The following is a 24,665-nucleotide window of genomic DNA, read 5'->3' as shown; positions in this document are numbered from 1 at the left end:
TGAGAGAGAGATCGAGCTTCGACGAAATAGTAAATGGTCGACGCTCGTTATGGCCCCAACTGGAAGAATGTTGTAAGAGAAGTGAGCTCGTCAAGGGAGAAAGACATGGAATTGATAGGGAACCGTGGCCAAAGGTAAAAATTCTCTCTTATGACCCCTTTTAATATAGTATAGACTTCTGACGTGATTAGAGTGGGAGGCACAATTTGTATGTGCTTTTTCATTCACATTCCACTCCAATGGAGACCACACATTAAGCCAAAGGCTACGAGAAGTTAAAAACAAAAGAAGCTTCATCAATCCAGAATCAGACAGGCAAAACCCTAGACATTCATCCAAAGATTGCTATATACTTGTGGAAACAAAAGTAATCTCATAGTTAAGTTCAATCTTCACTATCACTTATCTCAAAACAAGAGCTTTTAGCTAAAGTCATCAGTTCTTGAAACTTTTTACCTTTAGCATTGCACAGTGAAATTTCTGGTCTTCCCCTGATGGGAGAAATCCCAAGATTATATGAAGCCATCACCAGCCTATTACCAAGCTTAGATCTCTCAGGCTTTTGAGAACATGCTTTAAATGGCAATTTCAAAGGCAACAAGCTTGGGCCTCTTGCCATATTCTTCATCTTCAAATACTCTTCTGGCTGACTTTGAGTAATGTCGTAGCTCGATTGATTTGAAACACTGCTCACTTCGTCATAGCTTGGAAAATATCTTTTTATGATACTTGAAACAGACATGACTTCAGATGATAACTCACTGGCTGTGGCTGCCTCTGACAATGATGAGCTTGCCAACCTTTGTTTTGTGATCCTCACTTCATCATTTGGCACACAATGGTACAACGATGTATCAATCGAGCCATAGGGATTCTCTGCATCTTTTGTCGGACCCTCCACATCAGAGTTCTTTTCCATGTGCTCCAGAAGCTGATTTTTGTTAGTTATTTTCCTCTTTCTCCTCGTATTCCAAGCTAAGATGCCTCTGAAACCTAGTCTTGCTAAGCAATTCTTCCTTTTCAACTTTTTTCTTGTCGGTTTCTTGCCATTGATTCTGATTTTACTCTTGCAGGCAGTTCTCAAGTTGCCTCGTCTTTCCATAGGGTAAGTGACATAATTTAGGTTGGGGAAACAATCGGCAATTTCGGGTAAACAAGGCTCGACAAACTCATTCAAAGACCGTGCTTTGACATGAAGAAATTGCATCACTTCCAGACGGGAAGTGAGTTTCGTGAGCAACGTGTCAGGCAAATGGTAGAAGTTCAAGTTTTGCTTCACCTAATGAAATAGAAATGGCACAAATTAGAACAATGGTCTTAAATCTGATGGTGACCATGAGAACAAACAAAAACCATCTACAAACACACCATGAATCCATCCACCTTGATCTCTCCTATATTTGGGAAACAAATAAAGTGTACTCTCTCAACTTCCCCTGGAAAAAGTTTGCAATCAGCAGGCTAAACAATAAAGACACTACAAATTATAGACATTATGCAAACAACGGTGGCATAAGCCCACATGACATGGCATGACTTTTCACCCTCGACTTAAAAGTTCGAGAGTCCAAGGGCAGAAACAATGCTAAGAACAAGCGATTTTAAAATTGCTATATATATTCACTTTTGTTATATTCAAGATCACTCAAGTCATTTTAACGTTTGATTCTACAATTCTACATGTAATTTGCATACCACCAAAATTGATCTTGAATGATTAAATGCACATGCTCGCAGTGATTTTAAACATGACAAACAAACATTTAGACAGTAATTATAGGGTCTTGTTTTCTTCCTTTTTTCTTCTGATAGAAACAAGTACTTTCATTGATAAAAGAAAAATGAATGAATACAAGGGCATACAAAACGTAAAACCCACCAAAACCCTACTACAAAAAAGGGGATCAACTAAATAAAATGTTACTCGAAGAACAATTATAAAAAGTCATCGAAATCAAACCCCAAAGGAATAGAAGTGTAGGTTCAAAGATATGTTTCAAAGTGATTTTGAACCTAAAAAAAATAATTTTAACAATTTCAAAATCACTCCCAAACATGTCCTAACCATTCAAAATCACTCCTAAATATTCTCAATCATTGAGATGAAATTTGACTTACAGGTTAAGCTTATGTAATTTAAACTTCAGAAGCCGAACTTATGTTTGGTAGATGGATTGCTTATCTCACACTACAGGTTTGTTAATTCTTAATTCCACTAGCTACACAAGATCATGTTAAACAACCAAAAGTTCAGGAAACGTACCGTTCAAACTACATACTAACTTTCACAGGGCATACAAACAACATGAACACATAGTACACTAATCCTGACTTTTGCAACTTCTTCCTTTGTACAATTTCAAAATATATATAGCTACGAACCCAATCTTCACAACTCCAAATGTCATAAACATTCAAACTTATTGAGACCATGAGCCGTATCTCAGAATTAGCCTTTCTTTTTCCAAGAGAAACCAACTTTCATGGAGAAGCCCGAACAAATAAACTAGGAAAATATAAAAGGAAAGCTTAGGAAATGAAGAGATGAAGAATGACCAATAGAATTTTTAGAAACAGGGACACGAGCATCAGACATTGAACCTAGCCAAGACCTATAGGGCCATTTGGTAATGTGTCTGCTTCTCAAAAATTGAGAACAAAGACAAGAAACAAGAAACGAAAAACAGGAACATTACGAAATGACCCCTTATAAATCACATCTTCAAACACAGAGACAAAGAGACATCAGGTCCAAATGTGCCCTTGAAATATCTCATAAGAGGGGGGATTGTATCAGGGAATCAATTAATATTACTCAATTCTTTAAACTTCTTTCAGCAATGCCTTAAACTATCATATGTATTCATAATGAACAGACAAAATGCAACTTTAATTAGAAAGTGAGCAGCCGAATCTCATCATTGCAGAAAAATGGTGAAGAATCCAGAATCTGAACAAAGCATAAAGTGAAACCTAAAAGGATTTGGTGGAGCTCTTTTAAAACCCAGAAAGATAAATAGTCAAAATCATCAAATAGATTCACTGTTCTTCTGAAATGGGGTTTTTCTCCAATCAAAGAGAGAAAGAAAAACGGCCACATAGCCATTTCTAATCGGAGTAAAAGAAAAGGAAAAGTGAAGAGAGTTATTTTTCAATAGTATTTTGGCTCACTCTTTAAAGCTACGGCGGCTATGTCCGGCGGAACGGAAACTGCCAGGCGGGTGCCGAAATTAGTGTCGATAAAGACGGCAACTTCGAGCGTCGAAGCGGCCATTGAAGCGGCCATTGAAGTGCCAGTGAGTGGAACCACAGAGTGAAACCGTCTGACTGGTGTCTCTCTCCATGCATTGATGCGCCATTTATTTATGGTAAAATTATTCCAAATTCATTTTTCCCAAAAAAAAAAAAATGGTATAATCAAGATTAAAAATATCAATATCTGTGAAAATATCGAGATCTCAATTTTATAAAAATATTGATATTGATGAAAATTTGGACAAGATTTATGGAAATTGAATGAAAATTTGGGCAAACTTTATGGAAATTTATAAAAACGGTTATAATTAGTTAATGAAACTTTGATGTGACCTAATTAGACTATATTTAACTATTTTTAATCATCGTTTTTATAAAATAAAACAATATTTAGAGTTATAGTATAAATATATGAGTAAATGTCAATGCAAGAGCATAAATTTAAAAGAAAAATAATTACAAAATAATATCAAATTTTATTTTATTTTTTACTTAGTCTCTTTCTTAGAAATGAAAACTTTGGACGGTAAAAGAAGCAACACTCCCATCAATTCAATTTTAAGGTGAAATGATGTGAAAATTCGATAGTAAAAAGTTTGAATAATGTTAAAAATAAATATATATTATTTTTATCAATTTTGTTTCTTGTAAATGAAAGCTTTAGATGGTAAAAAAAAAACAAAAAATAAAACGTGTTCATAACTAGGATTGGACTGATATTGTTAGCTCTCAAAAAGAGCTATTATTCTTAGCTTAATTTAGGCTCATTAATAGATTTTATGTGTTTATTGTCTTATTTAGTAGTATCACGCACCGTGGAGGTAGAACCAAGAAATCGAAGACAAACGGGACTAATTTGAAATAATTTGGAGGTGATTTGAGCAGTCAGCCTTCAAAATAGTGAAAATTATAAAACTGCCACTGCACAGTCACAACGTTGCAACGTTGCTTTACAGCTTCGCGACGCTGTGAACTTTGATGGACGAACACGGTTAGCGCACACACAAGTGAGCGTTGCAACGCTGTTTTTAGCATTGCAACGCTGCGATCTTTCCTATAAATACTCCCCTTCATCTTTAGGTCAAAATATGTCAAATTTAGGAGGCCAAAGTAAAATTCGTTCCTTCGTCCATTTCCTTCAATTTTCGGTATCTTTAAGTTAGTTTTGCTTTTTATTTTGGGTTGTAGTCAATGGAACATATGTATATCTCAGATTTGTTTATGAATTGAAAGGTAATCTCTATCTAGTTTCTTTGAGCAAGAGTCCTGTGTTTAATTTCTTGAAGGTTTCTCAATTAATTTAACTACAATTTTGTGAATTCTTTGGTTGGATTTGTTTTAATCTTAATGGAGTTTTGATAAATTCTTCTGAAAAATTAATTTGTTGAAATTCTTGTTTGCAAAATCATTCTAGCCTATGCATCATTGATTGATTTAGTTGCAAGTATTAGAATCACATGTTTAGGGTCTAGATTTTTTTTTGGCCAAACTCATGTATGCCCTAGTATAATCTTTCCAAATAAATTGTGCTACAAGATATGGCTTTCCGGCTTGTAGTATGTCTCAACAATTGAACCATTTCTTAATGCTTTTCAGTTTTAACTTGTATGTCGCTAAGAAGAAATTTTTTTAATTGAATTAGTGCTAGTTTGGATTTTTAATCAAAATTGGCTAATTGGGCTATTAGAATTTCTAATAGATTGAGGGATTGACAGATGCAACGTAATTAATTGGTGCCTCATGAAAGAAATTACATAGGGACTCTCTCTCTTACTCTAGAAATTAGATAGACTCCTATCCTAGATTACATTTACCCCTTTTATTTTAATTTCACACATATTATCTCTTCTACACCAAAACCCTCCCATTTATCGCTCTAGTTAGAAAATTAACTTAACGAAACCAATCGCGCTTCTCTGTGGATCAACTCGGATTTATCACTGTTGCTATGTTTTTAGTAATAATAGGAGTAGTTCGTTATTTAAAAATTATCTTTTGCTTCGCGGTCCTTTTCGGGAATTAAAACGACATTGAATCGGGTCCAAACAGATACCTACTAACAATCCCTACTACAAAGCATATGTCTGGACGAGTACAAAGCATTGCGTACATCAGACTTCCGACTGCTGATGCATAGGGAACCCATTTCATATCCTCAACTTCTTGAGGTATCTTAGGACATTGTTCCTTTGAAAAATGTATTTCATTCCTAAAAAGTAAAAGACCTCTTTTGGAATCTCGCATCTTGAACCTAAACAACACCTTGTCTATATAAGATGTTTGAGACATGCTAGCGTTCTGTTCTTTCGTTTTCAAATTATTTGAATCCCAAGAACATATTGCGTCTTTCCCAAATCTTTAATTTGAAATTGGGTTGCTAGCCAATTTTTAATGTCAGTTAGATATCCTACATTATTCTCAATAAGTAGGATATCATCTACATACAAAACTAGAAATGCTATAGTGGAGTTGATGATCTTTTTGTATACACACGGTTCATCAACGTTCTATTCAAAGCCATAATATTTTACCACAGTATCAAAACTTATATTCCAGGATTTGGATGCTTGTTTCAATCCATAAATAGATCTCTTCAGTTTGCAAACTTTTTGCTCCTAACTCTGTTCAATGAACCCTTCTGGTTGGACCATATAAATACTCTCTTCAAGATCTTCATTCAGAAAAGCAGTCTTGACATCCATTTGTCAAATTTCGTAATTATAAAAATTGGCAATGGACAAGAGTATCCTGATTGATTTGAGAAGGTTTTTTTTATTGTCCACCCCCTCAACCTAAGTATAACCTTTTGCTACTAACCGGACATTAGAGGTTTATATCTTCCCCATATGGTCTCTTTTACGCTTGTAGATCCACTTAGAATCGATAAGTCTTACCTCATCAGGTTTATCTACAAGTTTCCAGACTGAATTAAAGTACATAGACTCTATTTCAAGGTTCATGGCTTTGATCCACTTATCTCGATCAACATCATCCACTGCCTGTTTATATGTTAATAGATCCTCTAAGCCATCATCAGGTATGTTGACTTCAGTTTCAGTTAAACCCATATAGTGGTCAGGCTATCTCACAAACCTCCCACTATGTCGAGACTTTCTCAACTTTTGAGTAGGATGCGATGGACCAGACATCCTTGATCTATCTATAACTCATGTTGAAGAGCAAAGCCGACCAACAACTTTTGTTAATTCGTTTATAGCATTATTTGAAATCTCTTCCAATACTAGTTTACTATGGGGTTTATGATCTGAATGTGGTCTTCCTTTAGGAATGTGGCATTTGTCGATACAATTATTTTATCTGTTGGGATTGGTGTCCTAATTCTCCCGGAGTCTCGTTGTTTTGTAAAGATACACATTGTTTAATGAATAAAATAATTGTTATTTAATTCTGACTTTTACTCATATCTAATAAACAAAGCTCCTTGGTTATCTTGTATATATGTGATATACAAGTGGATCATGCCTTAAGTGATAACCTAAATAGGTATGTAATATAAGAATTAAGGTGGGATACCTGATCCTGGTTACACTACGAATACGGCCTGCTTTGTAGAGGTTTTCAAGTGTTGTAAACTACTACATATGGTAGATCTTGACCATTCATGTGGAGAAATGCGAGCGGGAGAAAAACTTGATGCGTGGTTAATGCGATGAGATAATGGTGTAGAATGTGATGATGAAGTGTGCGTTGTGCATGCAAGTTTTCTCAGCAAGATCCAAGTATAAATCCTACTGAGTTGCCTGGTAATCCCAAGGTCGAACACAGGGACTAAGGAAACAGTATGCGATGGTAATTTTCGATTACTTTGCGGTAATTCAATGTGTTGGTTGGTTGTTTTGTTGTTTAAGGTATAAAGTTTATGCGGCGGAATTGAGAAAAGAGTTAATAATGCGAAAGATACAATGAGTATGTGGAGGAACGGGTTGAGAAGGTCTTTAGCTAGCGTTTCCTGAGATTGCGTTCAAGCTATGCGATCATGCGACACACATGCGACAACAATTCTTTTTCCAATGCAAATGCGATAGCTCCTAGTTTTATGACGCATGCGATGTATGCGATGATGTCTATAGAGCTTATTCCTAAGTCTCTACTTCTTGCCTATGCGATGATGAATGATGTACACAGGTACAAGGTGATCGCACACAATCATATCCTATCTCTAGGGTATATATGATGCATTAATAGCAAACAGAACTTATTCCTAAGCTTCTATCTCTTGATTACGCTTCTAATCTGACTCTCCCGAGCCTAGATTCTAATCTGACTTTTTCAAGCCTATATTTTATCCTTAGACTACCCTCCTAAGAATATCTAAAGGACGAATGAAGCATACATAATACAAGATGATCGCATAAAGTGAAGATCTCAGGTTATGCTGGCTAAGTGCTTTTCAACCCATTCGACAGTTTAGCTACTCATGCGTAATGTAAAGAGAGTGGACAAATATAAAAATGCAATTTCCATTTTATAAATAAGTTCAGAATACAAAATGACAATGGAAAATAAGGGTAGAGAACCTGGTAGCAATATCTTGCTTCCCAAGGTTTTTACACTGAGTTATCTCTATTCTGCCCAAAAGATGTTCTTGTTTCCGCAAGCGTTGGCCCTCTTTCTATTTTCGACGGCACTCTTTCGAGTTAACCGGGACAATCTCTCGGCGTATTCTCCCTTCACTCGCCTCCGCCTTCTCAATATAAGAAAACTATGAACAAGGATAACTATCTTCTATGTGGTGAACTCTCTTAACTGAGTGAACCCCTTTAACGAATGTGGCCTTCGGTATTTATAGAGCTTCAGGGTGAACAACTTTTTCTCTCAAATGATTTTACTGATTGGATGTCATTAATTCTCTATCTGATGCGCCGAATAATTGTCAACGAAAAGTTGAGTGTACTTGCTACAGTGTCGTTAACAGCTTGCAACTTAATTCGGAATCGACCGTCATCAGTTTTCTATCCCATCATGATTTATTAAGCTTTCACCTTGATGTGCCGGCTTTATGCGGCCACCTCTGAGCAAATTTTTCGCAAATGTAAACGTCGTCCATAGCTTTGCGGTTCGACATTAATATTACTGTAATGCGATCGGACGCTAATTTCTTTTGGAATCGCAATTCCAACTGCACCAACGATTTTCTGCTCAAAATACATAAGTTAGTTGTTTTTTTAATGCAATAGACGCATACGATCACAACGTTATAAATTTAATGCTTTTGGACGTAATTTTTATATTGTTACTGTCACAATCCTTCATTGTTTGTATATCTTTGCGTCTGTGAATAACGTGCATTTTCTACCCGTTATCACACCCCCAAATTGAACACAAGTTTGTCCTCAAAGCATAGACTAGAAGATTTTCTTTAGAAAGTCACCGCCTTTCTATTTCCTAGATTTCTCAAGGTTCCTTATTCAAATCCTTATGATGTACCAAAATCTTCCATAATTCTTATCCAGGTCTCTTCTTAAAATATTTCTAAAATTTAGGGACCGCAAGTTTAACCTTCAAAAAGACCTTACTAGTTTCCAGGGCATTGCATGATTTATTTCATAAAAAACTTTTTTCAACTGGGGTATTTTCAAATGATTTTTATCCTTGCGTATTTTAGATATTTTTTCTATGACCTTACATTGATCCAAGTACCTAGCCTTCGTTTTGGCTTACCCCCGCGTGTGTCATGCAGACATCTAACTACGAGCAATGTGCTCTTTCTCAGTCTAAACTCATGCCCATTTGGCAGCGGAGTTGCGATCATTTTATTTATGCGTTGATCACGATTCCTACCTTCGTTTTGGCTTGCCCCCACGTGTATCATGTGGACATCCAACTACGAGCAAGATCTGATCGCAACTTTATGATTTTTTTTTTGTAGTGCCTAAAAATAGCAAGGTTGAAAAATGAATACCACACCCCCAAATTTAAACGCAGTAATGTCCTCATTGCTGAAAGATTAAAATAATTCATGCGATGCTCTTAGGACGTTTCGTAAAAGTTAGTTTGAAAGAAAGTTGGCAGACCAATAACTTCTAGAAATGTTTCATGAGATGACTGTCCTAAAATTAAGTTGACTCTAGTATATACGAAAAAATAGAGGTATGTGTTTCATCATTGAAATCGTAATTGGCAAAGAGAAATAATGCAGTGACTTACTAAATTAATCAATGTGTAATGATTGTGCCGACTAAAGAGGATGCGATGATAAAATTATTAAAATACGATGCGAGAGAGCAAAATTTGGAATAAACAAAGTCAAGGAAAGATACAACCCCCAAATTTACTCTTTCGCCCGCATTATTTGTGATCGCATCCTTCCTTGCGGCGAACTACTTTCTTTGATTTCGGTGGTGGAATAAGCTAGTTACGTCTTTCATGTAGCTCCTCCGTAATCGTCCACCACGATCGTTGCAAAGAAAATATCGAGAGGGTCAAATAAAAAAAACAAAGTTAGCAAATACGTTCACCACGATCGCATTCTCTCTCTCTCTCTCTTTTTATATACGAAAAGATAAATATACGATAACAGATAAAAGAAAGGTAATGAAAGTTCATGAATCATTGATAGGAAAAAAGATATTCCAAAAGAATTGCGTCCCTGATGAGTTTGAGTCGAATAGTAACGCAGGGACTGCTTATTTCAATCTGGGCTTTTTACATCCAAGGCGGCTTTTTCTTCTTTTCTTGGTCTTCTGAGATCTTTACTGCCTCAATCCGAAGCTTTTCCCCATTGACGTTCATTACAATCTCCCCCTTGGGCATATCAATTTGAGCGCTACCAGTCAAGAGGAATGGTCGTCCCAATATGATGGGCACATTTTTGTCCGCTTTATAGTCCAGAATGATGAAGTCTGCTGGTAAGATGAATTTATCAATTGAGACTATGACATCCTTCAACTCTCCCTCAAGATGTATTTAGGATCTGTCCGCAAGCAGGAGAGTCTCCGTCATGGGCGTTAGTTTTCCTATATTCAATAGTTCGAAAATGGATAGCGGCATTAAGTTTATACTCGTTCTGAGATCGTATAGTGCTTGACCAATGTGGACCCCTCCAATTGAGCATGGTATCGTGAAGCTTCCTGGGTCGCACATTTTTTGTGGGATCATAGTATTTTTTGTTACTACCACTGTAGCGATCTTTCCTTCATCATTTTGTTTCTTTTTCAATCCTTGCGAGAATGGTGGTAGTTGTACTTCTGTTTCGTATTCTATAGGCTTGAAGGTGGACGCAACTTCTGGGTTCATCTTCTCGGGCTCTTCTGAATCATATTTCAATGGGTTCTCAATTGTCACCACATTCGGGTTGGTCCTGGTGGGTTTTTCCCTTTCTTCCGCTATCGTTTTTTCACTTAGCTAGGAGAATGCTAGGCATTGTTCCTTTCCTGTAACCCCAGAGTTGTGAGGGAGCTCAGTTCAGCTTGGCAACGCTCCTTGCGGTCTACTTTTGAGTTCGCCCCGCAATCTGTCCCATCTGAATTTCAAGATTGCGGATGGACATTGCTTGATTCTGAAGCACTGTTTCATTCTTTTCAATATATTGCTTCAGTAAACTCTCCAAGGATGAAGATTGCGGAGCCTACGAACTGCTGGCTTGGTTTTACGTTTGACCGTTTGTTCCAGCAAAAATCCTGGTGGCCCTTCTTTTTGTGCCATAGGTTGATAGCTTTGTTGTTGATTTTTTCACATGAAATTGGAGTGGTTTATCCAACCGGGGTTATACGTATCGGAGAAATGGTTATTCTTTATGAAGCATATTGACTATGGATTCCTTAGGCATTCTTCAATCGGATGTGCTTCTTCATAGGTGACACAACTCGTGGTCGTTTGAGCGATTGCATTGACTTGCCCTTTATGTATTCCCGTGCTATTGATGGCGATGCCTTCTATCAGTCTTCATGATTTTTAAAAATGCGATCAAGTATATTCTTAGCCTCATTGTAAGTTTTATCAAGCAGACCTCAAGCTGCTACAGCATTGACAGGCATCTACGATGCAGGGTTTAGTCCGTGGTAGAAAATTTTCATCTCTAAGCAATCTGGTAAACCGTTATGCGGGCAATCTCTTACCAGCCTCTTAAACCTCACCCAGGCGTCACTGAGCAATTCGTCAATATCCTGTTCAAAATTAGTGATCAGCTTCCTCCTTCTGGCGTTCTCCGTCGGGAGGAAGTACTTCTTCATGAACTTCTCAACTACTTGTTCCCATGATGTAATCTCCCCTGGTTCGAGACAATAAGCCCATTTTTGTGCCTGGTCACACAACGAAAACGGGAATAATCATCTATAAAGCTAATGAAATATTCATAACCTCCCCATGCTTTAACACTCATCGGTCTACAGAAGTCTGAATGCATGAGCTCTAAGGTTTCTTCGACTCAATGACTTTTTCCAGAAAAAGATCTTTGGTCATTTTTCCTTTGAGACATGACTCACACGACGGTAAAGAGACATCTTCTAACTTGTTTAGAAGTCTACTTTTAGACAGTCTCTTAATCCTATTGAGATTAATGTGACCAAGTCTCAAGTGCCAAAGATAGATACTCTGAGAAATGCGTTGCTTTTTTCTTTGAGTTTCAGTTGTTTTAGATATTTCTGAGTTATAAACAGCTTCAACTTTAGATGGTTTTAACTTATATAAGTTACTTTCTAAGTTTTTACAAAAGATTTATACCTCTTTTTGTAATGAACACTTTATTAAAAAAATTTACATTGTACGAATGTTCCAACAAATAGGAAATAGATATCAAATTTATTTTACAAGAAGATACATAAAGAACATTTTCTAAATATAGATATCTATTTCCAAAAGTTCACTTAACAGCTCTGATTGCTTTTGCCGAGATACGCTCCTCTGATCTAACCCGAAGAGTAATCTTATCTTCTTCAAGCTGCCTCCAGGAACTAGTTTCCTGAGAAGAAAAACAAACATGATTAGTGGCCTCGGAATCTAATATCCAGGTAGAATATGAAGGAACTCTAAAACTAGAGAACCAGTGAGCAAAAGCAGATCGTTTCAAGTTCCATTGAGAAAGAACACATACATTTACAGTTATGCATAGAGCATGAATTACAACATGCTTCGAAAGTAAATACAAGGGGATCGAGTATAATACCTTTAAAGAACTCTGTCTTCGTATTTTCCTCGATCAAACTCGAACGCATCCAAACAGGAACTCGAACGCAATGATCAGAACTCGATCTCTACAAGCAACTGGAAGATTCTCAATCACCAGTGAGTATAACTCGATTCTCGACACTCGAACAAAATTCGACACCACCATAAAGTTATCTTGGTATTCTCATTGTGAGAATCCAGGAGTTATGGGCTCTGTATGATTTTGGATAAAGGATTGGAGGAAGTAAACGATCGAGTATGCGATCAAACAATCATGTAGAATAAGAAGTCTATCATATAGACTTGATACTCGATCTTGTAGCAATGAGTAACTATCGTATAGTAAACTTGATACTTGATCATTTAGGCTCTAAAGCTATCGTTTAATAAAACTAGTTTTTACTCTATAGTTTTTCTATGAGATGTATCCAATTGAATTTGCACTAATTATTTGAAAAAAAAAAAATTCTTTTTATGTCACAGTTACCATAAAACCACAAATAACCTCTCACTCAAGTCGGTTATTGAGAAAAAGAATTATTAATTATATATAATTAATAAATTATAAATAAATACAATGACTAACTTCTCATATTATATTTATAACCTATGGTTTTAATATTGCATCATATGCAATATATAAATCATAGTTCTTTTTTCTATTTTATGGCATTTAATATAAATCACATTTATATTAATTCCTCCAATCAAATAATGTATCAAATATATTATATCAATTATATCATATATAATTGAATCAATTTAATTATATCATATATAATCAAATTCCCTCTTGTTAATTTGAACACTTCAAACTACCCCAAAATCTGATTCTCAACTTGAACACATTGAGCTACCAAGGGGACCTTATGGACTTGTAGCTTAAAGCTTCAACGGTACGTGAATAACTGATTAAACTCTTTAATCACGATATCCACCATCAGTTAACTATCGGGCACTTCACTAAAGACCGACAGTTGCACTCTTCGCACTACAGATATATTTTTGTGTTCATTGGATATAAGTTATAACCAATTAACAGTGCGATGACCCTTCACAAATTGCTCGTAAGTACAGCTAGGCCAATTTATCGTTTTGCCCTTGTCGTTACATCTAACTTCTTAAGTACCACTGATTCCTCTAATGAATAATAAGTCATAGTCTTACTATGACTGAGTCCTCTCTTCCTAAGAGAGGGTGTGGCCACTATGTTCAAGACTCGAAATCAGCCTTTAAGGGAGCAATTTATCTACTTGCCTTTGCTTCAGAATTGGAGTGAATTTTGTCTTGTGTAGTTGAGTTCCCAGCTCCCCCATCAGACGAATCCCCAAAATGGTAAGCTTGTTGAATTGGCAATCTGGCCACTCCCACCCATACAAATCAAAGGATCGCCCTCATAGGCAGGAGTTCCCAACTCACTCAAGATTCATGTCATGTCACCTATGGTCATTCTAGTGAAATGTAAGTTTCTATTATCAACGGCGTTATATAAAAAGACTAATCATTTCGTGGTTCAATATTATACAAACTCTTTGTATAGGATACCTCTGCTCGCATGTCTCCACATGAATGATCAAGATCAGATCATTTGTAGCACTTTACAACACTTCTACATCTACAAAATAGACCGTATCCGCAGTGTCACCAGTATAAGGTATCCCTCCTTTATCCATATACTACAGACTATTTAGGTTATTACTTAAAGCACGATCCACTTGTATGTCTCTACATACATGCTTAAGTTACATAAAATAACCAAGGATCATAGTTTATTAGATTGAGTAAATGCTTATAAAATAACACTTATTTTATTAATAACAATATGTTTACAAAGTTTATAAACTACGAAACTACAAGAAGGTTTAGGACACCATTCCCAACAATCTCTCACTTGTTCTAAAGCCTCGGGAGACTAATGTACAATACAAAGACAGTACAAAATACAATAAACTATGACATACACTATAACCCAGTAACATCTCCCACTTGCCCTAGACAAGGTGTCGCATATCCTGTAGACCCAAACTTTTTAGATGACCCTCGAACACTTTAGCCGTGAGAGCCTTTGTAAACAGATCAGCAACGTTGTGCTTTGACGCGATCTTCGTGATAATCACATCACCACGATGTGCAATCTCTCAGATCAAATGATATTTCTGTTCTATGTACTTACCTCTTCGGTGACTCCGAGGTTCCTTAGAATTTGCCACAACCCCTCTGTTATCATAATAAAGTGTGATCGGCAAAGACATATTTGGAACAACTTCTAAATCAATAAGGAACTTCTTAAGTCAAACAACCTCTTTAACTGCTTCATAAGCAGCTATGTATTCTGCTTCCATAGTGGAGTCTGCGATGCATCCTTGCTTGATGCTTCGCCATACTATAGCCCCTTGATTCAGAGTGAACACTGACCCTGATGTTGATTTTCGAGAATCTCTATCAGTTTGAAAGTCAGAGTTTGTGTATCCTTTAAGGATCAAATCCTTATCTCCATACACGAGCATATAGCCTCTCATTCTCCAAAGATACTTGAGGATCGTTTTGACCGCCGTCCAGTGATCTAATCCTGAATTGGACTGGTATTGACTGACAATCCCTACTGTATAGTAAATGCCTGGTCTAGTACATAACATTGCATACATAAGGCTACCAATAACCGATGCATAGGGAACCCGTCTCACTTCCTCAACCTCTTGAGGTGTCTTAGGACATTGTTCCTTAGACAAAACAATTCCATGCCTAAAAGGTAATAAACCCTTCTTAGAATTATACATCGAATATCTGACAAGCATATTGTCAATCTAAAATGCCTGAGACAAGGCCAACCTTTTGTTCTTGCGATCGTTTATGATCTGGATCCCTAGAACAAACTACGCCTCTCCCAAATATTTCATTTGGAATTGGGCAGCTAGCCATTTCTAAACATCAGTCAAAAAACTTACATCATTCCCAATGAGTTGGATATCATCCACATAGAGCACAAAGAAAGATACTGAGCTGTTGATAATTTTCTTGTAAACAAAAGGCTCATCAACATTCTGATCAAAGCCATAAGATTTGATTACAGTATCAAATCGTAAATTCCAAGATCTAGATGCTTGTTTTAGTCCATAAATGGACCGATTAAGCTTGCAAACTTTTTGCTCTTGATCTTATTGAATGAATCCTTCTGGTTGAGCCATGTAGATGGTCTTCTCAAGATTACCATTCAAAAAGGCAGTCTTGACGTCTATTTACCATATCTCATAATCATAAAGTGGCTATGGGTAGAAGAATCCTGATAGACTTTAATATGACAACAGGTGAGAAAAGTTCTTCATAGTTCACTCCCTCAACCTAGGTATAACACTTTGCCAGTGGTCTAGCCTTAAAGGTTTGTACCTTTCCATGTACACCTCTTTCCCCTTGTAGATCCATTTATAACCTATAGGTTTTACCCCATCAGGTTGATCAACAAGCTCCCAGACATAATTGAAGTACATAGACTCTATTTCCTGATTCATGGCTTTAATCCATTCATCTTTGTCATCATCTTTCATTGCTTGCTTATAAGACAACAAATCCTCAACTCCATCATCAGACATGATATTTTGGGCTTATGTTAAACCCATGTAGCGTATAGGTGGGTTCACAACCCTTCTACTACGTCAACACAGTCTCAACTCTTGAGATGGTTGACTAAATGAACTGACATCAACAACTCTTATTGATGTATTAGCTTGTTCAACAACTCTTGTTGAAGACTGGGCAGTTAGAAATCTCACTTAAAACAAGTTTACTACATGGCTTATGATCCCTTATGTGGTCTTTTTCCAATAAGGTAGTATTTGTCGATACAAACACTTTATTTTCCCTTGGATCATAGAAGTATCCACCTCTCGTTTCTTTAGGGTAACCTACAAATAGGCATACTTTCGAATGAGGTTCCAACTTTTTCGGGTTAGCTGATAACGAGCAGAAATGCACGTTATTACAGTGCTAAGTTCTTAAACAATGCTGGCTTGCGTTGATAAAATATGTTAGATTGCGTCCAAAAAGCATTAAGTTCATAACATTGTGGTTGCATGCTTCCATCGCATAGAAACAGTTAATTTTTGTATTTTTATGCAGAATATGTATTGACGCAAGGCGAAAAGCGCAATCACAAGAAATCAACGATCGAACGCAGCATTACTGCAAGGCTTTACGGTGATTTGGGCTCGCAAACATCTGCTCAAGAATGATTGTCGCATAGAGCCGCCGAAACTTGGTGGGTGCATCTAGGTGAAAGGCATAATTAATCACGATGGGACAGAAAGCTGATGACAGTCGAATCCGAATTAAGTTGACAAACCGCTAACGATAACAAGTCCACTCAGCTTTTCGGTGACAAATATTCGACGCATCAGTCAGAGAATTAAAGTCAACCCATCTGTGCAATCATAAGAGAGAAGCCTTCTTTCACCCTAAAGGCTCTATAAATACCGAAGGCAACCTTCAGAAAAAGAGTTCGGAACACTTAAATAAACTTCTCCATAGTTTAGCCTTGTCCATAGTTTTCCTTTTTATTTTTAAGGCGAAGCAAGAGAAGAGCTGAGACGCCGAAAGATCGCCCAGGGCAACTCGAGAGAGAACCCGAAGGCGTAAAAGTAGAGAGTGAACTGACTCTCGCGAGAGCGAGATTATCTTTTGAACACGAGTAGAAAAGACAGTGTAAAAGCCTAGGAAGCAAAAGATTGCTACCAGGCTCTTTATTCTCTTTTTGCATTGTTATTTTGTACTTCAACTTTATATTTATATAATGGAAGTTCTTATTCTACATCTGTTTACTCTCTTAGCACGCATGAGTAATTAAACTAATCGAATGGGTTGAGAAGAACTAAGCTAACATGACCCAGGATCTTAATCGCATGCGATTATATTGTTTTATGTTGTGCCCAACACCCCTTTAGAGATACTCAAGAGAAAGTCTAAAGAAAGAACCTAAAGACTCGAGAGAGATAGGTTAGAATCTAGACTCAAGAGAGCAAGATTAGATCTGCATAAATAAGAGATAGGGACTTAGAGATAAGCTCTATTTGTCAACCTGCATCGCATGCACCCTAGAGATAGGTATGATATTATGTGGTCGCCTTATTTGTGTGTGTGTCATTTTGTCATCGCATAAATATGAATAGAGGCTTATATGTAGGTCCTATAGATTTATCGCATATATCGCATGTGTTCTAGCATTAGAAGTCGTAGCATTTGCATCGAGAGATGGTTTACTATTGTATGTGTGTTGCATGATCGCATAGCATGAACGCATCCTAGGAAGTGTCAGCCGAAAGCCTTCTCAACCCGTTCACCGAATACTCATTGCATCTTCCGTTTATCAACTCTTTTCAAACTCTGCCGCATTTGTTTATTTTTATTACCGCAAACAAGAATCCCAACAACTATTAATTTATTTGGTAACCGCAAAGTTTTCTGAAAAATTATCACCGCATACCGTTTTTCCAAGTCCCTGAGTTCGACCCTGGACTTATCAGGAAACTCAGTGGGGTTTACACTTGGATTCCACTGAGAAAAATTAAGTGCTCAACATCTTTCCATCACCGCATATCATCCATTATTCCACCTCATAAAATAATGCATCATTAGCCACAAGCACGTGGGCTAGACATCCCCAAATCTTGAAGTGGCGTAAACTACCTTTACAATCTCTTCATAACTCAAAAAGTATTTCAGAAACACTCTTTGAGGGAACATTGTTCAAAATCTAAACTGCAGTTTCTACTGCATATTCCTAAAACGAGTCTGAAAGATGAGCATAACTCATCATAGATCGAACCATGTCCAACAGGGTTCTGTTTCTCCTTTTTGATATACCATTCTGCTGAGGTGTGTCTAGGATTAAGAGTTGAGACATGATTCCATGTTCTATCATATTGTTCTGAAATTTTAAGTTCATAAACTCTCCACCACGATTAGATCGTAGTGTATTTATCTTTTTAGCTAACAAGTTTTCAACTTCAGTCTTATACTCCTTGAACTTTTCAAGAGCGTCAAACTTATGTTGCATTAGGTATAGATACCCATATCTAGAATAATCATTTATGAAAGAGATGAAATATTCATACCCATCTCATGCTCTTACACTCATCGGACCACAGAGGTCTGAAGGTATAAGCTCCAAGGTTTCCTTGGCTCTATAACCTTTTCCAGTAAAAGGTCATTTGGTCATTTTTCCTTCAAGGCAAGATTCACATACTGGTAAAGAGTTTTCTTCTAAACTATTTAGAAGTCCACTTTTCACCAACTTCTCAATCCTATTAAGATTAATGTGACCTAACCTTGCCAAAGATGGGCATTTTCTTTAGGAGAAACTCTTGGTCTTTTCATAGTTGTTGTTGTTTTAAACAATTCAGTATTAAGCAAGATTTTTATGACTAACGGCCTTAGTACATACAAGTTATTTTTCATTGAACCAAAACCTATCTCCATACCATTCTTAAAAATAAACACTTTATTCTCAGAAAAATAGATGGAATAATTTTGTTCAATCAGACAAGAAACTGAAATTACGTTCCTCTTGATATGAGGAACTACATAAACATTATCCAGTAAAAGATACCGTACTTTGTCCAAAAATAACTTAAGCCTGCCTACAGCAACAGTTGAAACGGCCTCACCAGTACTGACTCTAAGAGTCAACTCTCCAACTTCCAACTGTTTTCAGGAACTAAATCCTTGATGAGAAGAACATAGTGGTTAGTAGCCCTTTAATTAAGTATCTAGGCAGAATCATCATTCTCTACTAAGCACGTTTCCAAGAAAAAAAATCACATCTATCGTTTTCGGATTTCTTCCTTTTCTGGAAAGTAGTGGGATCAGTGTCAGAACCTATATTATAAACTCCAAGTTCCATTTCAAAGAACAATTCTCGTCAATGAACTTCATCAGAGTCAACAACAATTGCTTTCTCTGTTAGTCCCTTGACATTCAATAAGGACTGAAGATTATCTTGGGAACTGACCCACTGGTTGCATTGTCATCAATCTCATCTTGCTTAAAAAGTGAGAACTTACGTTAAAACAATTCCTGCAACGAGTCCATGATCTCACATGCAATGACCATGTTCTCAACCCTTTTGGCCAATGCATCAGTTATGCTTGCCAAAATGTTAAGTCAGCCCTTCGAATTAGCCTCCATCCACAACTCATATGCATTACGAACAATTCGCAGTGCACCAGGGTTTGGGAATTGAGGTCAATCAAACATTGACATGTTGTAAGTAAAATCGTTAGAAAAGGCATCTAACGGAAAATCAAACATTGACATGTTGCTGAAAAAACAAATATATTGATCTACGTTAGATTTTAGCATAATTCTTTTAAAACAAATCCAGTCAGGTTTAGCAAAATCTAAATGAATACCATAATACATCTAATTTTGTAATGATGCTTCAGAAATTTAGGACAAAAGCCACCGAAGGATAGTCAATTTATCCCTCCACTGAATTAAAACACTCTCAATTAACCATTACACCAGAATAACTCTTATTCCTATAACGATTAGCCATCATTGATTTGGTCAAGAAATCATTAACTTGCTTAATAATTTCCCGTAAGTATAACCCTTCATTTTAGATCCTAGAGTTCTGCCCCAAGCAGCCAACCGAAGAGGAAAACCGATTGGAGAAAAAACTAAAACGACCCTATCCATTTCTAGAGTTCGCCTTAATATTGACCAACTACACAAACCATCCGAAAGGGGACGCTCCCAAGATACCTCGAGGCCGTGCAAGATGGTCTCACGGTGTAAACCAATGAAGAAGATCGCAGGACATATTTACACACATCCTTCTCCCACTTACTATAAATACTATCTCCATTCACCTTGATACTAACTCATGCAAACACCATCCGAAGGGGGACACTCCTAGGGCGCCACAAGGACAAGCATGAATCTCACAGTGTGAAAATTCAGGAAGAAACGTGAGTGGAATTGACATATCATATATATATATATATATATTCCTCCCACTGAGTATTTTAACAACTTAGGGTTTAATTTACTTAGAAAAATACGGCTAATTATTTTACTAAGTGACTGTTTAAGTTTGCCCAAAAGTAAAACTTACTTTGAAAGTTAAACAACTTTGATCAACATTCATTAAACACTTTAATGAATATTAACCAATAATTGCATGCTTGTAGAAAATCTATCTAATTCACCTTTCTAGGTAGGTTCCCAGGTAGGGGTGTTCTATTTCCGTCAGCTTAAATACCCAAGCCTAGCCAGAACCCGCATTAGACAAAAGGTCTCTTATAGATAGATTTAATACAAATTTAATTTTTATGCAAATCAATTTAATCTTATTAAACTGATTTAAAATATTAAACTTAGGTTTCTAATCTCATTAGAACTGTGATCTTAGATCTATCTCAATAAAATTTTTAAAATATGACTAAAACCTAAGTTTGTATGCAACTCTTTCTTATTGATTTTAATTCTAACTTCATTAATTATAACACTTACAAAAAAAGAAACAATCAAAATGAACCACATTGCTAAGCTAGACATCCACAAGGCTTTATAACTTTTATAAATAAACCTAAGTGTCATGCTTCATGCAATGTTCATTCATTACTATATATAACTTTTATATAACGTGTAATGAACCAAGCATACATGCTCTCATACACCCTTATACTATAACACTTATAATATAAAGATGATGCATAGATATGCTTAATAAATGCATATATTATAACTCTTATATTATATGATGCATGAGTATATTTTAAGGAAATTTAATCATGAAAACTACTATATTATAACACTTATAATATAAAGATGATGCATGAATAAATTCATAACATACATCACATGTACATTAAAAAAAATTGATGGACCGGGATAATTAGCCTCAAAATCGAAAAAATAAAACTAACTATTACAAAAAGCATCGAGTCAACCAGTTCAAACAAACGAATCAGGTCTTGAACCGCCTGGGCGAAGCCTCGTTACTTGATCGTGTAGCATCTTTTTCAGATTTTCGAGTAACGCCTATCGAGTATAGACGATCGTGTAGCATGGATCGAGTGCCTTTGGACTATGCGATGAGCATGAAGGCCACGCAATCGTGCAACGCACATCGAGCAAAGCATGCCACGCGATCGAGTAGACAACAACTATGCGATGAAGCATGATTGTCTAAACGATCGAGAAGCAAGCGTCGAGTGTCTTATACCGAGTGATCAAGTAGCCAGTGACTAGGCGATGAGCATGCTGGCCTCTCAATCGTTTAGTGTGCACGACATGCGTCGAGTATCATATACTCTATGCAATTGTTTACCCCGAGCGTGTATACGATCGAGTAGCCAATGCAACACGATCTTTTAAACTCTTTACTCAATCGTGTAGCATTAGCCATGCGATCGTTTAGCAAATACTACATGATCGAGTAGAACTTTTCTACACGATCGCATAGCCAAATCTAAACGATTGTTTAGCTTAAGCAACATAATGCGACCAACGATTGGTCTTCTTCCTCGAAGCAAACAACATCTCCATGTGTCTGAAGTTTCATCACGAACGACTCAAACAAAAATAGAACTTGGATACAAACTCGTAGCAAGTTAATTATGCCCAAAAATGTAGAGTCTTTAAAAATTAACTTTTGAAAAGTAAAGAAAGCTTTAAACAGAGGCAATTATCTCGAAATTCTCCATCAACACATCTACAAACACATTTAACACTTAAACGCATTGTAGAATACTTAAAACCCACCAAGACTGTAAATGAAATTCAATACAGCAATGGAATTTGGAATATCAAAACAACCTAGCTCTGATACCAATTGAATGAACTTTAAAACTAGAGAATCAGTGAATGGAAGCGGATCGTTCTATGTTCCATTGAGAAAGAACACATACATTTACAGTCATACATAAACAGTTATGCATAGAGAAAAATTTATAGCATGCTTCAAAAGTAAATACAAGGAGATCGAGTATAATACCTTTGAAGAACTATTTCTTCACGTATTTTTCCTTGATCAAACTCGAATGCGTCTAAATAGGAACTCGAACACAACGATCAGAACCCGATCTCCACAAGCAACTAGAAGATCCTCAATCACCAGCGAGTATAACTCGATCCTCGACCCTCGAACAGAACTCGACACCACCACAAGATTACCTTAGTATTCTCGGTGTGAGAATCCAAAAGTTGTGAGCTCTATATGATTTTGGATAGAGAAATGGAGGGAAGTTAAACATGATCGAGTAGATGATGCGAGTAATGCAATTAAACGATCGTGTAGAAGAAGAAGCCCTATCGTAATAGACTTGATACTTCGATCGTGTAGTCTGTTGGGGTTGATGCCCTAATTTCGTAAGGGTCCTGTAGTTTTTGGTAAACAACCTGTATGAACACAACTCTTATGTGATGTAATATATGAAGAATATTCTTATATTCACTATTGTCTATTAAATATAGATATTTTAGTTTCATTAAAACTACAAACCAATAAAACTAAGATCCCTGGTTGTGGAAGTAACTTCAGCAATGTATGTTGAAGACAATACAGTGGATCGTGCTTTAAGTGACAACCTAAATAGTCGTAGCTATAATGGATAAAGGAAGGAGAACTAATCCTGTGACGCTAACGAGTGTGGGCCCGTTTTTGTAGATGCTACAAGTGTTGTAAAGTAGTACTACAAATGGTTTGAATCCTGAATCATTCTTGTATAAGGGCATGTGATGCGTTATTTTATGAATTGTGCAAATTAAGGATGAAATGCGATAATGGAGTATGCGTTGAGCACCTCAAGTTTATCTTTATTGGGAACCAAGTGCTACCCTCACTGAGTTTATCTCTGGTAAAGTGCCTAGGTCATACCTCAGGACTTGAGGCGCAATGTTAGCGATGAATATTTTATCAGAACTTGTCGGTATCCAAATAAATCATACGCTTTTGTTGGGATTAATTGTTTGCTGTTATCAATAAACAAATGCGGCCAGATTACCGAAAAGAGTTGATAAACGAAAGATGCGATGAGTATTCGGTGAACGGGTTGAGAAGGGTTTCGGCTGACACTTCCTAGGATGCGTTCATTATGCGAATCAACCTCATTAGGGACTGTTTATTCCAAACCGGTCTTCTCACGTCCATGGTGGCTTTTCCCTCTTGTCTTTGTCCTGAGGGATCTTGACTGCCTTAATCTAGAGCTTTTTCCCATGAATGTTCATTACAATCTCTCCCTTGCGTACATCAATTTAAGCACGACCGGACGAAAGGAATGGTCGTCCCAATATGATTGGCACATCTTCGTCCACTTTACAATCCAAAATGATGAAGTCTGCCAGCAAGATGAATTTATCAATTGAGATTGTGGCATTTTTCAACTCTCCTTCAGGATATATTTGTGATCTGTCTGCAAGTACGAGAGTTCCAGTCGTGAGCGTGAGTATGGCGATATTCAATTGTTTGAAGATTGATAGCGGCATTACGTTTATACTCGCCCCAAAATCACATAGTGCTTGGCCGCTATAGACCCCTCCGATGGAGCATAGTATCATGAAGATTCCCAGGTCACCCATTTTAGGTGGGATCACAGCATTTTGCATTGCGGCCACTGTTGTGATCTTTTCTTCATCATTTTGTTTCTTCTTCAATCTTTGCGGAGCTGGTGGTAGCTAGACTTCTTCTGTCTCATGTTCTAAAGGCTTGAGGGTAGACACAACTTTGGGGTTCATTTTCTAGGGCTTTTCTAAACTATAGGTCAATGGGTCCTCGGTTGTCACCGCATTCAAGTTGGTTGCAATGGGTTCCTCCCTTTCTTCCGTAGTCATGTTTTCACTTAGCACGGAGACTGCTAAGCATTGTTCCTTCCTGGTACTCCCAGCGTTGCGAGGAAGCTCAGTTGAGCTGGGCAGTGCTTCTTGGGTCTATTTTTCAGCTCGCCCACAATTTTTCCCAGTTGAATTTCGAGATTTCTAATGGATGTAGCTTGATTCTGAAGCATTGATTCGTTTTTATCAATGTACTGCTTCAACAATCTCTCTAAGGATGAAGATTGCGGTGTTTACGAGCTGCTAGCTTGGTTATGCGTCGGACCGCTGTTTTGCGGGAAAAATCCAGGTGGCCATCCTTTTTACGCCACTGGTTGGAAGTTTTGTTGTTCATTTTTCCACGCAAAATTTGGCTGGTTTCTCTACCCAGGGTTATATGTCTAAGAATAGGGATTATTCTTTATAAAGCACACTGTGTGGATTTCCGGGGTATTCTTCCATCGAATGAGCGTCTCCGC

General features: G+C 37.0%; 1 protein-coding gene and 1 non-coding gene across 3 annotated transcripts; one reads left to right on the top strand and one right to left on the bottom strand.

Annotated features, from left to right (window-relative positions):
* Positions 1 to 9: 9 nt before the first annotated feature.
* Positions 10 to 3,318, bottom strand: LOC120086530. Of its 2 annotated transcripts, none has more exons than XM_039043228.1 (3): positions 3,172 to 3,318; positions 1,369 to 1,436; positions 10 to 1,279 (listed from the first exon to the last, which is right to left on the bottom strand). In XM_039043228.1, the coding sequence occupies exons 1-3, from the start codon at positions 3,284 to 3,286 to the stop codon at positions 386 to 388; spliced, it is 1,077 nt and encodes a 358-aa protein (XP_038899156.1). In that variant the 5' UTR covers positions 3,287 to 3,318; the 3' UTR covers positions 10 to 385. The 2 variants fall into 2 exon arrangements, with proteins under 2 accessions (XP_038899156.1, XP_038899157.1); XM_039043229.1 differs by lacking the exon at positions 3,172 to 3,318 and adding an exon at positions 2,264 to 3,159 and having other exon boundaries at positions 11 to 1,279.
* Positions 3,319 to 11,307: 7,989 nt separating this feature from the next.
* Positions 11,308 to 11,414, top strand: LOC120087364. Its single transcript, XR_005484502.1, has one exon. It is a non-coding gene; the product is annotated as a small nucleolar RNA R71 (small nucleolar RNA).
* The last annotated feature ends 13,251 nt before the right edge of the window (positions 11,415 to 24,665 follow it).

The sequence above is a fragment of the Benincasa hispida genome, chromosome 9 (genome assembly GCF_009727055.1).
Source record: "Benincasa hispida cultivar B227 chromosome 9, ASM972705v1, whole genome shotgun sequence".
In the NCBI taxonomy this organism is placed as follows: Eukaryota; Viridiplantae; Streptophyta; class Magnoliopsida; order Cucurbitales; family Cucurbitaceae; genus Benincasa; species Benincasa hispida.
The sequence above is the reverse complement of the archived record's forward strand: the minus strand, read 5'-3'. Positions and strand labels throughout refer to the sequence as shown.

Bases quoted from the DNA above. Each gene is read 5' to 3' on its own strand.
- LOC120086530 (XM_039043228.1), bottom strand. From the start codon at position 3,286: ATGGCCGCTTCAATGGCCGCTTCGACGCTCGAAGTTGCCGTCTTTATC. The intron at 1,437-3,171 runs GTGAGCCAAAAT...AACTTTTTCCAG, and splicing joins AGCCGCCGTAGCTTTAAAGA to GGGAAGTTGAGAGAGTACAC. The intron at 1,280-1,368 runs GTGTGTTTGTAG...CTATTTCATTAG, and splicing joins TCAAGGTGGATGGATTCATG to GTGAAGCAAAACTTGAACTT.